The 17442-nt window shown below is 42.1% G+C and overlaps 1 protein-coding gene across 2 annotated transcripts in view; it reads left to right on the top strand.

Moving 5' to 3' along the window:
- Positions 1-4333: 4333 nt before the first annotated feature.
- Positions 4334-17442, top strand: part of ntng2b (netrin g2b) — a 66575-nt gene continuing 53466 nt past the window's right edge. Inside the window, exons 1-2 of one of the 2 annotated variants that reach the window (XM_067574114.1) lie at positions 4334-5025; positions 6445-7178. In XM_067574114.1, coding sequence (XP_067430215.1) covers positions 6960-7178 — 219 coding nt within the window. In that variant the 5' untranslated portion in view covers positions 4334-5025; positions 6445-6959. Of the gene's footprint in view, positions 5026-6197; positions 7179-17442 lie in introns of those variants that run through there. The other variant, XM_067574112.1, reaches the window with a different exon arrangement.

Raw genomic sequence — 17442 nt, 5'->3', positions numbered from 1 at the left:
AGAGAAGTCAACCTAAAACTCTAATAATGTATTGGAAAAAAAAACAAAACACCACTCAGCTAATAGACGAGGGTGGGGGAAAAATAAATGAATAAAAACTGCTTGTGGTGTTAATACCTTTTTTGGGGGGGTTGATTAGGTGAAAGGGTTAGCTGTGGTTTGTGGGAATGAGGTGAAACGTGCCTGCGATTCAGGGTCACTTCAAGGTTATTTCTGGTTTCCCTGGTGGGCAAACACCTGATGTAAGTGAAAAGAGCATCACTCCCAAGGTAGGTCCACTAACTAGGAGTTGCTAGGAGACTGTGATTGTTGTGTGTGTGCGTGTACATGTGTGTGCGTGCCTGTGTATGCCGGTGTATGTGTGTCTATTCATTGTCTGGAGGACCCATCTGGTTGTTTAAAGAACATCATATGTTCATAGTGACAGGTGTTCTATAGTCTGACGGCACATATAAGACTAAAATCAGGGAAAAAAGGGGTTTGAAATGTGGGAAATGGAAGCAATTTAAACCTTCATCACATGAAAGAAGAGCAATTATTGACACACATGTACAAAAAAAGTCACCTTATTTAGCATTTATAAGCAGGACACAAAGATTTACTAGTTTATAACACATTGTTATATAACACACGACCATATGCAGCAACTCTGGGCTTCAAACTTGCTCCAATGAGAAGAAATGGGTGACGTCACACATCGCTTATGTCCGTCTTTATATACAGTCCATGCTTTCACACACCAGCCTTCACATATAGGTGCCCACAGGAGGAGACTAATACATGAATAAACACTTATATTTGCTAACAACTACATTATACTGTAGTGAAACAGCTGGAACATGTATTAAATGTATGCTGCTTATGAATGCTAAATAGGGGGGGACTTAAAGTAGCCAAAAAGTCAAACTGATCAAATCAAATCTCTCAGCACACTGGGGTGTCTTTGAGAAAAACAAAGCAGGAAGTGGTTTATTTGAAATATATCCATCTCCCACATGGATATACAGTATGGTTGTGTAAGCTAATGGCTTGAGATATAATCAGCCTGTGTTTACAAACACAGAAGTGTATATTGTACTGTATATGTGTGTGTATGTGATTACAACGCGGCCATCTGGTCAAAGCATCGACGACGGACAGATAAATTATTTCTGATCATGCACGACTTGTTTGGGGCCTTCCCAAAGTTCCAGACTGATTAATGCGAGAGCGTGACTCCCGCACAAGTTGACTTTTGCGTCATCCTTTCAGCAAATAGAGAGAGGGAAAGAGAGAGAGAGAGAGAGAGGGAGAGAGAGATGAGGCCCGTCCTGAACCTTGTCCAAACTCTGCAGGCTGCCACGATGAAGGGTATATTTTTTATCAAGGTCTGCCAGCTAGGCTACTCTGACAGTTCAATCCTCTGCCAAAATACAAACACGGAGAGGAAGTGAGAGTGAAAGAGAGGGAGAGTAAAGAGAAAGATGGAGAGTGACAAAAAAAAAAGAAAAAAAAAGAAAAGAGAACACCGGTGAGTTTTGTCATCTGATTTTTGCCACTTAGTGACAATTAGCATTTTTATACAATTTTTTCAGATTCTGCGAGAGCACTCCGGGGAGCCGAGTGACTCACAGAGCAGATTTCTATATAAACGGTTAAATAAAACAAAGAAATGACATCATATCCACATTCAGCCAGATCAGAATTACTGTCAGTAGGATGACGCATGATTTCACACCGCCACTTTGAACGCAGCGTGGTCAAATCACCGACGCTGTTGCAGGAAATGAATGCAGCTACGGCCTGTTGTGCTGCGTAGCGCGTTGTGTACAGGTCTATTAGCCAGGACAGGCTGTTCTATTGTTATTGATGCTCTTATTTAGGTAGACATAATTGAATTCCAAAATACAATATCACTCATTCATCACGTTGAGGGTTGACATTTCTATCAGGTTATTGATGCACATTGGAATGAATTTAGTAAAATGTAAAATCATATATAGATGTAGATGTTTAGTTTGAATATCATCATGATTTTTTTTTTGTCAGAAATACAGAGCAGCTGCACGAAATGCAACCAGCTCCACTGCCTACACATGTAATCCTTGTCCATTTGTGAAATAAATGTTTAGAGCTTAATCATATTAAGTCACGTTTTAAAGCATGGCTGACACTCTCTGACCATCAGTGAGTCAGTGATGAACCTCTGCTTTAAATCAGAAGAGGAAAAACGTTTGTTTCTTTAGGTGCTAACTACAGAAAGGAAGCGAAATATAGGTTGCTAGGAGTTTTTCCTCAACCTCTGACAAATGCCATGAGCTTCATCTTTGACTCAAAGGCTGTTTGACAAATTCAGCAGGCCCTGTTTTTTGTGTGTTCTAGTGCGGCGTCGATTAAAGGCCTGTGTTTTTCTGTATCAAGAGCCTGTTATACTGTAGCAGTAAATGCCATATTTGTGATGCTCTATTGATCCCCGAGGGGGAAATTTGTCTTTCAGTCTGGCCCTGCTCACAGTGGTGTGGAAAAGGGGGTCTTAAAATGCCTCAGCAGTAAAAAAAAAAAAAAAAAAAAAAAAAAAGGGTTAAGGCTCATCTCGAGATGCGAAAAGAGAGGGGAGGCCCTGCAAGGACAAACTATCGATCCTCTCCTGGGTGTGCTGCCAGTGTTTCATACAGAGCTTCATAATTTCCTCTGAATTGTACATCTCTTTCTCACTCTCGCCCCGTCGCCTGGCCTCTTTTCTTTCTTCCGTTGCCCTACAATGTGACCAGAGGTGTGAATTATGTTAACCCAGATGCTTGTCATTCACCTGTGAAGTGTGAATTACAGCCTCCTGGCCCGTTATGAATTGATTACACACATCTGTTCCTGTGTTGGCAGTACAATAGTGTTTGTGGTTTTTAAAATTGAGTGCAGGGAGCTTTGGGGCTCTTGAGGATGTTGCACAAGGTCCCCTGTAGGATTAATTAATCTTTCACTTCATAGAAGCTACCACAGAGAGAGGGGTTTGATTACAGGTCAAGTACCCATCAGCTGCCACAATGGTTCCCAAACTATTTGGCTCTTTATGTCTTAAAATGATATTTGTCTATCTGCAACCTCTTCTGGTTACATCTTGTGACCAAGGATTTCTTTTTCCTTGTTTAATTTGAATACTTTTTAGAGCCCTTAAGAGGTAATATTATCCTGTAGTTCATAAGTAGAAAGTGCAGATTAAAGGGGCACTCCACCATTTTAACACATGAGGGTCAGTTTACTTGTGACACGGAGTACAACTCAGCCTGTAAAAAGTTATTTAAAGACTTCAGTGGTTGTGGAAGGAGTTTTCTAAAGTCTGAGAGAATATCCCTGATGTCATCATTGGGGTTATCTCAGATTCTGCTTGAGACTTCGATTTTTTAACAAAAAGCCTGACTTACAAACTGTAGGTGTTGAGTTTGAAAGATGTGGGTGTTGACCTATCAGGGAAGGCCTATGGAAAGATGCTGTTGAGCTGCATTGTGTTTTTGAAGCAAATCAAAACCTTGAACCTTACTAGAGTCTAAAAATCATCATATCAGGCCATTTTTTGACCACGCTTTTGTTTTCGGTTTTTAAATCACTCTCATATGAGTCCTCCGACTTTATGAAAGTCCAATACTAAATTGCTAGACTATCCCTTTTAGAGAAACACCTATAGACAAACTATTTTTTTCTGCTTTCCTTTTCCTTTGATCCCGTGACCTCTTAGGGGGTCTCCACTCCCACGCCGGGAACGTCCGAATTACCTGCACACAGCATGCAGAGTTTTGCAGCCCCATGAACTGCTAAAACATTAGAAATTCAACAACAACATCAGATATCAGTTGTTGTTTGCCGCCCTCTGTATGAAAAAGTTTAAGGCCCTGCTCCATATCAGCACCACGGACAGCGCTCTGCTGCAGGAAGCCAGTACTGCCCTGAGGAGAAGGAAATTCAAACATTTATATATTTATACATATTTGAAGTTCAGATCTATAATCCTGCATACTAATTTTACAGATAATTAATGTTACATATACTGCAGGCTGTGGAAACCACAGCAAAAAAGTTTCATATGTTCTCATAGGAAATGTTTCAAGGAATTTAAAGGCTGCATTATATGAGATAAATAATATAATAAAGTAGGATAAGGTCACTGTATACATTCACCATAAGTTAGGAGTATGAGTATTCTGACGCAGGGACAACTGTGAGTTCATGTAAACAGAGTGTAGAGTACGTTATAATGACACATCTGGACAGATTAAGAGCGAGAGTACAGTAACACCGGGTCCCCGCTTCCTCCGCTGGTCCTTTAAGCCGAGCAGGGTGCAGACCGGACCTGGTGGGGAACAGTTTTGAGCAGGAGCGGAGAGGGGAAGTTGCACCGCCCCGGTTCAGGCAGCAGGGCTGGGAGCAGATAAAAGCTCAGATAGTGATTGAAAGTGATGGTAAAAGGATTTAGCCAGGGCATTAACTGAGAGAGAGAGAGGGAGGGAGAGAGAGAGAGAGAGAGACACAGAGAGAGAGAGAGAGAGGGGGGAGGAGGAGGGAGGAGAAGGAGGGAGGGTGATATTTTCCATAAAGCCTTTTTTTTTCTCTCTTTCTTTCTGCCCTTGAGCATCCCGAGTAAACCCGAGCTTGTAAAGTGGGAAGAGGAGGAGGAAAGGGGGGGAAAGAAGGGCGGACACAAGCCTCTTTCCTCAAAGTCAATATTTTATACTTTTGATACTCCTTGACGCTGGATTTCAGACCTCTTTTCCCGGCCGCTTCCAGATCTAGGACACCGATCTACCGTGCGCAGCCGTCCACGGTGCGATAAAAAAGTATCCGGCAGAAGGCAAAAACAAACAGCGAGCCCGGGCAGGCAGGCAGATAACGGGAGTACAGTGAGGATCGCGGCGGGGAACGAGGACAGTGGGTGATCGGGAAGGATTTTTTTTTTTTTTTTTTTTTTTTTTTAAATATTTGCCCAAAGAGGGGGGGACGTGCACGTACTCCAACGCCATACAAAGTGCTGACCTGTCTCACGGATGCACGTTACAAGTAAGTGCTTTATCTGATGATGATGATAAAACATCTCGCAATAACGATGCATTGTGCTGAAGCTCTTTGAAGTCTTGCGCCGAGAAGCTGCTGTGAGTTATGCACAATATCGGGACCTTCTCCAGAATAGTCAGAGTGGATAATCAAGAGACTTTCTGCTTAATTTACAGTTTTTTATTGAAGCGCGTTAACGCTTTAATGTGTGAGTATATATATATACATATGTATATATGTATATATATATATATATATATAGTGTGTGAGCGATGCTGCTCGGTGGGATGCACTAGTACTGTGCAAACTGACACACCCCTACAGGACTGTCAGTGCCGGGAAATAGCTTTTTGTCGACTTCAACTGAACTAAGTCAGAGTCCACGGGGTTGTGTGGGATACGTTGTGCAAGAACCTGGTTTCTGTCAGTGTGGGATGACAGCCGGATTATGATCAATTGGTCCACACTGCAAAAAATAAAATGTCAACCATATTTCTTCATGTATTCATGAATGCGGTCTAAAAATCGAATAATAATTGAATTAAGCGAATAAATCCGGGCAGTAACTACTTCTGGTGCAATTTCCTTTGCGTAAAGTTTATTATTACACAAATGACAGTATGGTGAAGTTAGACAGAGTAGTGAAGAGGCCTATAATTCATAAACTCCAAAGAAAATGGCACTTTAAATTCAAAAAATATATTTAAAAAAGCTCATTTGTGAGCACTGTGTCCTCTTTTTTGCGCATGTTCACATATTTTAAGGTGGTATAGGCTATTAAATGTCTCTTTCGGATGTATATTTCCATTCTTGCAGTGCAATTGTTTTAAAAAAAAAACCACACACATCTATAGCCTACTATCCATCTCCAGCCTTTGTAGAGCTATAGGAGCAATTACAACTCCTGTGCGCACAGGCGGCACCCGGCAGCAGCACGTGTTTTTACGCACAAGGTTATCTACACAGTGCAGCGCCTTTATAGTGCGTTTTAAAACGCGATGCTCACGTTAAGTGTCGCTGAATGCACCGCAGGTTAAAGGTTTGTTTAACCAGACTTCCTATCCAACTGGCTGTGCCAAATTCACCAAAAAAAAGTTGTCCTCATAGTCTGAAAACAAATATGTGATGTTTCCTCACTCTCCAAGATAAATTAATGCAATTTACTGCGATATGATTAAACTGCTACTAAATAAGAATGCAACCCACCAATCCACATGTATATTTCAAAGACTGTCATTAAACTTTTATTTATGCAAAAGAGGAAATACCGTTCAGGATAAAGTTAAACCCAAGTTGAGCTCTGAAAATAAGACAGATGCATCCTTGCATTTACAGTACAATTAAGGGTGTGATTAATTGATGAGGATACATTACTCAGCACGCTAACTCCCTGCTTCTCTCACATCTGCCCCCATTTCGCCCCAGGACAATCAGAGGAGCTCGGCCGGTGCCAAACGTCCAATGGATATACCTGAAGACGCGTCAGTTTCTCCTTCATCCTCCCCAACCTACTCCGTCGATTCCCTGCAGGACTCCGCTCTCTGAGACATGGACCCGCGATAACAACTCAACCCCAACTTCCTGCAACACTATGGTTAAAGAGTCTGCCGAGGTTACTCTCTGTAAAATTATCCGCCTCTCCATCCACCGTCCATCTTCCTCAGGAAGTCAGCCGTCAAAACAACAAAGTGTCCCTCTCTCGGCTCTCTGGGGGCCGTCGATGTTTGTGAAGAGACACTGAACGAGAGTTCACACAGTGTTCATTTAGGGAGTTTATATGTCTGGGGGCGAGTTGTGTCCATTCACAGTACAGCAGTATGGTGGTAGGGATGTCCACTATTTCCTTGTGATCACCGCTCCATGCGCTTCATCTCTCCTCTGAGCTCCGTGGCCCCCCTCACCCTGCGCCGGACCCCACTCCAAACACCCCCCAGCCTGCCATGCTCCTCCAGGCCGTGTTGCTGTTGCTGCTGCACTGCTTGGCCTCCACTCTGGGCCAGTACGAACTGTGCAAGTCCCTGGTGAGCACGGATGAAGGCTCGGTGTGGGAGCATTACGCGTGCCAGCCGAAAACCGCAACCATGAAAGACTACATGCGGATCAAGGTGGATCCGCCCGGAATCACGTGTGGAAACCCACCGGAGAGATTCTGCACCCTGGTGAGTTCATGTCGGGACTTGAACAGCATATTTTACACTTTTATTAATAACTTTTAAATGTATAGAATTATTAATATCTGAAAGCTCATAGTGTGTAAACACAACATTGGCTGGTTCTCTATAAAACATAGTTGTGAGTGTAATAAGTTCAAAAACACTGTTGTGGAAATTGGCAAGATCACAGGCTTGTGCAATGAACCTGAATAGTGACAACGTGAAAAGTAATGACACACAAGAAAAAATGGTTTAATTAAGGTGCGAGCAGGATTCACACTTTAAAAATCTATAGGGATCTAAAAGGGATGACATAAGTGCAATGACTTGGCATGGCTCGACCTCCCTCAGAGAGGTCTGGAGGTGTTGTTTACATTAGTATGTACTTGGCAGCCCTGTGATCCGGTGTGATTTGGGCATCTATAGAGCACCTAACATTTCCTCTGGTAAAATGCATATAGCAGGGTCCTCTTTAGTTCCAAGGACACTGAGGGGTGAGCTGCGAGGAAAAAAACTCGTTAAAATGTCTGCTACAGCAATATTTAACACACTTTAGCCTGCAGGCTAGTTCCCCATTCCAGCTAATGTAGGTGTAATAATTTGAAATAAGGGTTATAAAATCATTGTAATCCTAAGCAGACTGCATGTAAGCTTCCCCCCCCCCCCCCCCCCCCCCTTTGCTTCTTCAATGGAAAGTTTGTGTGAGACAGCAAGTTTGTCCTCTTGATGATTGCCACAGTGTCCACTCACTGAGTTGGCCAAAATTGAAGGCGCTAGACTCGTCTTTTTACAGACATGAGTCAAAAGTCTCACAACAAAAGCGTTTCTAAAGAGTGTTCCTGCCTGTCTACATCACATTAGGCTATACAATCATGCCACACTGTTAATTAGGTGTTTGTATTCTGTGTGACTAGACATTTGTTACCTTAAGACAGCTTTTACAAACAACCACCCCTCACCCCCCAGTCTCCCTCCCTTCTTCTCACTGAGACTAATAGCAGCACTTGGCGGGCGGGGGTCATTTGACAGGAGCAGGAAAGGATATTGTGCTCCTTGGATACCTAATGGTTAATGATTTGTTTAATGTAGAAGAAGCGGAAACCACTGTCTTCTTGAGAAAGCCTCTCCGATGACTGCTCTTGAGAGGAGGAGGCATGAGAAAGAGGGAGAAGAAGTGGAGAGAGATGCTCACTGCCATAACGTATTGACGTCTGCCCCCTAATGGCCCCGGCCTGGAAACTTCTATAACTGTGTTTCTGAGTGAGCGATGATGAAATATTGATGGGTTCCTTAATGGGCTTCCTTACAAGGGGTTTGGCCGGTGACGCTCCATCCAGTGGATCCAGAGTGAGCCGCTAGACTGATGAGAGAGAAAGAAAGAAAGAAAGAGGGGGGGATGGAGGGCGGGACAGGAAGGAGTCAAGTCTTAGTCAGCATTTTTTTTTTTTTTTTTTTACATCGGACAGGGTCTTAATAATGGAAAGTTCTGGTTCTTCTCAGGTCATTTGTGGCTGTGAGGATTGAACCAGGCCCTCTAGAGCACTAGCTGGGGATTTTAGAGAGTGGAGAAGCTTTAAGATGAAAGTTTGCTTGAGAAGTGAGGGATGTCGGACTCAAACTCCTACATAATGAGCGGTAACTACACCAGAAGGCAAAAGCAGGTTGAAGTCTGTGACTCGATGAGTATTTAGGGCACAAAAAACAGTTTTTCTGGCATGTTAGAATCAATATTTTTGCATTTATCTAACAGAAAATCTCTGCATTTCGGGTTAAGAATCACTGAACATTTACATATGTATCTACTATCAGAGGATTAATCCATCTTCAGCAGGGAATCAAGGCCATTACATCTCCTCTCCGTCTCTCTTTTGGACGCACCAACTGGGTATTGGTTGAGCGTTATTGGTACACAGATCATTTATTTTCTGGAAGGCAGCATTTTTTTTTTTCGCCTTTTTTTTTTTTTTTTTTTCCTCTTTTCCTCTTGCCCCTGGATTTGGCAGCTTTACAGAAAAGCCGGTTTCTTATCTAATTGGTGTACATTTACATTCACTCATTCAGCAATCCCACAAGTCAAGGGAAAGTCGGGGCACTGGAAAAAAAAAAAAAAAAGACTGCATCACCCAATGCGCAGAGCTGCTCATCCTTAATAAGACTTGAGACATACTGCGGAAGATGCAAAATAATTTCACCCCCCCCTTCTCTCACCCTATGAGTGCTGTTTCTAAAAACTATGGGAGAATTCACTTTTTGGGGGGTTTTGATGTTGAAGCATACTGTAGCTCTCCCTGCTTGCATTGGTTTACAGTAGTTTTTGGTCTATCCGTCTCCACAGGGATGCATTTTTTCTACTCTATTTATCTCTCTTGTTCCCTGGGAATGCAGCATCTTTTCTCCTCAGCCAAACAGGCCAGCATGTTGGCTTCTTTCAACATGACGGGCTTCCAGCACTTTGACAAAGATGCTACTGTCACTAGTGCTGTGTTAGGAGCCTCAGTAGTTTCTTTGTAGTTTCTCCGTATGATAGCTACGATAGAGTCTTTGCTTGCAGTTGAGGATGATGGAGTAAGGAGGTTTGAGGGGGGTGAGGCAGTGTGTTGCAGAGGGGGATAGCTAATGATGAGGGAGAGGTGAAGAAGATCCAAGCTTAGCTAAGCAGAAAGATGAAATCAGACCACAGTTCCACAGTAGTACACACAGTGTCGATATAAAAATGCTGCATTCGAAAAAGGTCTCACTGTGCCGTTGTTTGTTATTTCATTTTTTTTTTTTTTTTGGTTTTGAACCAAAACCTTCACTCAACCATCTCCCACGGGGCCGAGAACAGAGAGCAGCCGAATGTAAATGGGATGCATGCATGCATGTGTACAGGAATGTACAGTGCTCGCTGACGTTAACGGGGACCAGCAGGGGAGTGTGAAACATGTGCATGAGTTGGCCACGACACACTGTAGTATGTCTAAGAAAGACAACAACAATAACAACAACAACAACAACAACAAAAAAACACACACACACCTTCCTGTTTCACAACACATTTGCCTGTTTTAGAAGGTAGAAATCAGCCAGCTCTAAAAATAGACATGAGAAGAGAGAGAAGCCACGCAGCAGCGGAAGGGGAGCATGCAGGAAGGGGAGGAAGATGGCAGCTGGTAGTGTGGATCAGTGCTTCCCAGACTGGGCCTATAGCCATACTTCATACTGCCTGCCCAATGTAGCCCTGCCAGGCCCGGCTGGCCTGCCCTGCCCAGCAGTGGGCCATCAAGGCCGTGCAAAAGGGCCACCCACACCCAGTGGTGAGCCATCCCTGGTGCATCTCCCTGGGGTTAAAAAAATAGCCCGGGTGGCCAGTGCCGTAATAATACACCCCTGGAGGTGAATCTGGGCACAGTGTGAGCAGGTTTAACAGTGCAGGGCATAATTAACGGAAGGGAGCAGAGAAAGAAACAGACCGCTAAAAGAGAGCGACACAGAGAGAGTGACTGTAAGGAACAAGGGAGGTGGGGGAGGGTGTAGTGATGTAATGGCATGGCTTGCTTCCCCATTAGGACACAGTTGAAAGTGATCAGAGAGTGTTTAGATGTGTTGGCAGAACAGGAGGATAGTTATAAGTGAGATTTATCCCTGACTGAGGTGATACTAAGAGGGATTGGTCACAGGGGCTTAGACAGCCTGAGGTGAACTTAACAAATCGTCTTGTCTCTCCAACCGGGGATCTGATGGTCAGACCGTACGGTTAGAGGCTAGAGCCACTGTGTCGGTGTTTTGTCCATCATGACTATTGTTCATGATAAAATTTTACTTAACACCTCCGTTGTAGAGATTTGGGAAATACGGACAAGTATATCTTGAGTATAAACACAGAAAGTATTCCCCTGGAAATGCCGGTAGACAAGTATTTGAGATGGTTTCTGTTGATATGATGTGTTTTGGAAAACTGTAGGAGACTCACGCTCCTTGCCATGTTTACGAGTGTTCTTGCAATAGTTTGAACTTCCCAAATCTCTACAAAGGAGTAGAGATGCTGACTACAGCAAGAGCAATGTTATGTCAGGGCAAGTGAGTCTCCTACAACTTACAAAAAAAAAATAACTTGAAATCAACAAATCCTCTCAAATATTTTTCTGCAAGGATTTCCAGGGGAATCATTTCTGTCTGTAATTTCTGTTTACTTTCACTTAGACTATTTGAGTTTATTTATGCTGATTAAAAGTGTTTTTTTGGAAGCCATTGGAGACTCTTTACGGCAGACATGTTGACATTTCACAGTAGTGAAAATCACAGGTTTAAATAATAAAATTAAGTGATGAGTGAATTATATTTAGTTGCTTCGATATCAGGGTCCTGGTGTTGTGAATGCTGGTCACACTGTCACGGCTTACTGGGACGCTTTAACACAGAGGAGCCATCGCTAATGTTATTAGCAACAGCTGTGCTTTTCCAACTATGACAAGTCAAAATGTCTGCTCGCTGTGCAAAGAATGTGGTGAGAAAAAATATTATCATGACCAAGGGACAAAAACATGGTTGACCTCTGACACAGCTGCTCAATTAAAGGGGAAGTGCGCTGATTTTACACTTCAGAGTCTGTTGCCTCACGTAACGTAGCATGAGTCAGCGTCGGTTGGGGTTGACGACTACAAGTTTGAAAATGAAAAAATCTGGAGGTGTGGCGTTAGAAAGAAGCGGGGTTACAAGATCTCCGCTTGAGGCTAGAGGTTCAAGACTACATTTGCCGCTGCTTGCATAAACACCCAAGTCTCTGACCGATCTGTCTTCAGTCAAGTTGCATTATGGGTAATGTAGGCACCAGGTTTTATCAAGGAAAAAAAATTAGTGGAGTAAAAAATATCTGTTGTCCTGCTGCATTGAATCTGATCCTATTTTAAACCTGTACATCATGAGTCAGACAATGTTATTGATGTGCAAAACTAAATCATTAGTCTTTAAAGAAAGATTGAAAGCACAAAATAATATAAAGATCTCTGACGCACAGTCCTCCCAAAAAGCTTAAAATCCTTTTCCAGCTCGTCTGCCTCTCTTTATCTACGTCTGCTCCTTTGTGATTGGTTTAGATTTAATAACAGACATCAATAAAGTATAATAGCTTTTGCCTGGATTTACCTCATCAGTGCATTTAAGGAAAGGAGTACATCTCTCTGATATTTTTGCTTCTTTCAATGCGCTGTAAGCATTTGCCTGAATTAGAAGATAAGTTCATAACTCGTCCTGGTCCAACTGTGTTGATCTGAGCGGGACCAGCCTCGCTGCTGCTTCGGAGCAGCATGGTGTCCCTTGCTCTGTCCTTCTTCTCTCCTCCTCCAGCATAATCACACTTGCCTACAGTAAACATTTGCTTTTGCTTGCACGCACACACATAGACAATCACACACACACACACACACATTTACACTTTGCCGACTGCTGTTATGTTCCTGTCGAGACAGTTTACAGCCGGCAAATAATCACAGTCGCAGGTAATTAAAGTAAAAACAAGTATATGATTTGTCATTCTATACTTGCATTTCACTCAAGGTAACAAGATCCTTCAGTATGATGGAAAAATCAAAGATTAACGTTATAAGTGGAAAAGCAATATCCCTTTCTCTTCCCCTCTGTGGCCTTTTTAATGGGAGGGTCATTTCATTTGATGTTTCCTCCAAAACAAAATAAATTGTATTCTCTGACTGTGTGTCCCTACCTTTATTCCCCTTGCTAGCAATATAACAATATAACATAGAAACTTCTATAAGTGAAGGAAGAAATAAAGAGGAGAGAGAGGGCACGGCGGCAACAGAGAGACTGAGGGAGAATATTTTGGTGTGGGGGGGGGAGAGAGAGAAATGGTCATAAAAGCGAGGGAAGAGAGAGAGAAGGACAATTTTCTTCGTGTTTTATTTCTGCGTAAATGCATAACGGCGGTTTGTTATTTCTGTAGGCAACCAGTAATGTTTTTTTTACTGCTGTTGTGTTCAAACATCGCAATAACTAACTCCTAAACTGATATTTGTGTATGATGATTTCCAGAAGGTCAGAGAGCTCACTCTTTTTTATTAGTCACAAACACAAACTCCTCATAACTTTAGCGCTTGAGGAGTTATTAATGAGCGCTTTGAATCAAATTGTTACCCCGCAAGTGAAAACAAGGAAGTCGCTCATCGCAGAGAGCATTATGGCGGCGGCTGTTGTCGTGGAGACAGGATCCCAGCGAGGGATAATTGCTGGAGGGGCTTAGCGGTGCGGGCCACCTGCCGCAGCAGTTGGCCAGGATATATATGTGTGTGTGAGTGTGTTTACGGGTGTTTGTGGGTGTGTGTCTGTGTGTGTGTGTGTGTGTGTAGGCTGGCATAGATATACTGGATCGGGGCAGAGTGCTGGCAGGAGGTAGAGCGGGATAAGAACGACAGGGCACACAAAGGGCTTATACATAACCTCGTGCGTAAGTCTCGTGAGGGATAAAAATCTTCCAGCCTATATTACTGTACATATCACCTCCTCCTGTAGCTAATCCTAAAGGGCCCGGAGAGGTCAGAGCACACTGATGAACAGCAGTGTGCAGCTTTTTGACCCGACGCTCAAATCCAACAACATGACACCCAGACGTAAAAAGAAAAATACTGTATTGATCCTTGCCTCTTGTCTGATTTGTACAGTCGCCTGCATACACACACACAAAAAAAACACACTTTCTCTTCCTGACTCTCTACATCTTTGTCTCAGTCTGTAAACACTATCACAAACACACTTCAGCAGCTAACGTATAAGGAGTTTCTATCTGGGACAGTGTGACAGTGCAATCATTTTCAATAGGATTTGTAGGTCGAGGGTCATCCCTGGAACAACAGCCTCCTAAATCCAGTCTGTTGTGTATAAACGTGTGTCTGAGCTAAGGTCAGAGGATGCACTAATGGAGGGCACAAAAGCAGCAGGGCCACTACAGAGCAGCTTTCAGCTAAAAGTAGCACATACCGGCTCTGACTTTCACTGTAACCTCCTTCATCTAATTCTAATTACCTTTTCCGGTTGCAGTTGGTTATGAGCGTTGTAGATTATCATCCTAAGTGTGTTTGCACTGACAGTGATCTCTGTCTGAGTCGGTGCAAGGGAGATAATTGGGTTATCAGATAGAGAACAATGCTGATATGTCGTCCCTGTGAGGAGAGAGATAGATTATCTGCGGTTTTTTGGTATAAAGATACTGTAGTTTCACTGCTGTGCCTTCACATGCATTATTATCTTGTATAGTGTCTTCAATGCCGCACAGCTTCCCTCAGCACCGGCTCAGCATTTGCTTATGTTTGGAGTTTTCCCACTCTGCGTTGTCACCATAAATCAGATGATTTATAATCTCAGCCTCGCAGGATTGTAACTTTGGCTTTTGTTATTAGACCACTAGAGTGGGTTTGAGTGACTGCTCACTTTCCCTTGGTACAGTCCAATGACTTTACTCAAAAGGCAGAACTGTCGGGATGTGCTGCTTCTTGGAAACAGACATGAAAAAGTGAGCGTCTGCAAAGAAGCTGTGACACATGATCTGCGCTTGCAGAGTACATCGATATGATGCAATACTGCTATCACGTTAGAGCTTACATCATAAAGAAAAAACTGCTATTTAAAGTGATACTGCTCCCAAAATCTTTTGAGTATCGAACAGTAATCCTCTGTAGGCTGCAGAAAGTTTGGTCAGCTTGAATTTATGTTACTAACGATGGATTCCAGCAGAAAAAGGAAACAAAACATCCATAAAAACTTCTCAAACCACCCCTGCAGCATAATCCGCTTCCACTCTCCGTCTCTATGTTCCGAACACTCCCGTTTTCACGTAAAATGTGGCTAAATACACAATTTGCATCTCAATCTTGCACGCACGACTCTGTCGAGCTCGTTAGCGGGCGCGTGCGCCGGTTCATGAATGTTAAAGCGCCCACCTCCTGCTGACTACAGCCACCATTTTCCATCAAGGATGAAACTACAAACTATTTACTGACACCTTTCAAGTCTACGGGGGGTTGCATGATTTCACACTAGAAAGATAGATTTTGTGTGGAATATCACTTAAAAGTCATTATCCGATCTGATTCCGCAGTGCTTAACTAATGCAAAAAGCCTTTCAGTGTGTTCCATCAGTTTGTGTAATCAATCTTCTCAGTATTTTAGTCATGGCTGTAATCTGATAAACTGAAAAGCAGGCGGTAATTTTGTGGAGTTGATTTAATGCATCACTTTGATGAAACTGCATAAAACATTTCATTCTATATTGGTATGATTTTCATCAACACCCAGACTGGTCTTTTTGTACAGTTTTTCTCTAGTTTGATGTTAGATATGGTTTAGTTATCTCTGGGAACTATAAAGGAAAATGCACAAGATCAAGTCTTTCATCATCTTTAAGGCCAGAATTCATCAAACTGCTAAAAGTGACATTTGGGACTTAAATGAAAGATAAAAGTGACTGAAACTTTACATGTTTTGCAATAATTGTGCAAAATATAATTGTTATGTTGAATTATGTCTAATTCAGAACTGGCTAGTTTTAGTTTACTGTTTGCATTTGATTTGAACATTTGACAGACTTTTATACGACTTTTTCTTTTACCAGCAGCAGAATTTCTTTCCTGCTCCTGTTTAAGTCCAATTATGTAATCCTAGATTATAAAATTATTAGATTGTTGTTAATTCTGCATGTTAATTGTTACAGGAGATGTCATGGATTTCACAATTCTAACATTTAAAAAAAAAAAAATCATGTTTTGCAGAATAACATGTCACTAATATGTAAGGATCAAACAATATGGCAGATGGGTAAATCCTTATCTCTGATTGGTTATTTGAGCACAGAGCATACATATGATCAATCACATGATTGCATGAGAGCTGATGCTTCCAGAAAATATCTTTATTTCATCTTAAATTGGTAGTTTAGACCATTTTTAAGTGTAATTCTTAGAAGTTTGACAAGCCCAGCTCTGTACAAATGACGTCAAACCAGCCGCAGGGTTAAACAACATCTGCTTTACATAGAAACATACAGTAGCATGTTTTTTATTTGACTAATAGAGGGAAATATTAACCTGGCATGTAAACACTAAAGTACAATGTGTGTTGATGAACCGCACACAAGCTGTTGTTCATTTTCTTTGCAGGTTGTGCAAAGTTAAAGTAGTTTAGTGCCTTTGCATTTGTCAGCAGGGCAAATATTTGTTGTCAACCCATCTTAGATTTGAGTCTTCTGGTTGACAGTTTTACCTCTTGCCACTACTCGTCATTTGTCCTTTCTCATATTTTATTTGAATATCTAAAAATATTCCAGAAATAATTATTTAATTACGTCTGCTGTTTTTCTGTAGTTGCTGTTGTCAACACAATTACCATTACCTCACCACCAAACAGCGTTTCAGGATGAGCCGGTTACATCCTTAAACACAACAATTAAACAGTAGTAAAACACGGGCGGTAAAGACGAGAAGATAAAAGAAAACAAAGAAGAAAAGGGGAGGAAGAAGGAGAAGAGGAGGAGGAGGAGGAGGGTGGTGGTGGTGGTGGAGGTGGAAGGATAAAAAGAAAGAAAAGAAGAGGGATATTTTAAGACACTCACTGCACTCCATCAACAGCTTGTTAAACGAGATGCAGTAAAACGCAGAAATACTATTGGGTTCCCGATAAATAAAAGACGAAGGATAACATCAGAATTTAATCAGTAACTAAAAATGTAGAAAACAGGAGATGAGGATGGAAACTTCAGAGGCATTGGTGGCTAATTGCTAACCTAAATAAAATATATGTACTGCATTTAGAGCAGAGATCTGTTTAGTTAATACTCTATAAATATAACAGCGTTATGACAAAGATGAAGATTTCAGTTTTGGGACTTTGTGAGTTCTGCTATGATAAAAACAAACCAGTAGTGAATACAGTGACAAATAATGACCCCTTTGATACAATGAATGACTGTGACTAAACAACGGAGAAAATAATAAGCCCTTATCAGTCTAATTAGTCCATCCTGGGGGCATGATGAGCCTTATGAATGTGATACAATCTAAACAGCGTTAGAGCTGAATTTTGCACAAATTATGCACCAGGAGAGACGGCTGTGAGGATCTCTGGGATTTCTTTGTGTAAATATTTAACTTCTGTGGTGATGTGGATGTCAGACAACTGGCTTACAACAGTAGGCTACATCCATTTTACTGAAATATATGCAAATGTCTCGAATATGAGAAGCCAGCAAGAGTTAGGATGTTGCTGGACCCGGACATTTAGAAACGTA

The sequence above is a fragment of the Thunnus thynnus genome, chromosome 19 (assembly GCF_963924715.1).
Source record: "Thunnus thynnus chromosome 19, fThuThy2.1, whole genome shotgun sequence".
NCBI classification, from domain to species: domain Eukaryota; kingdom Metazoa; phylum Chordata; class Actinopteri; order Scombriformes; family Scombridae; genus Thunnus; species Thunnus thynnus.
Note: the sequence above shows the minus strand (reverse complement) of the source record. Positions and strands in the feature narration are given on the sequence as shown.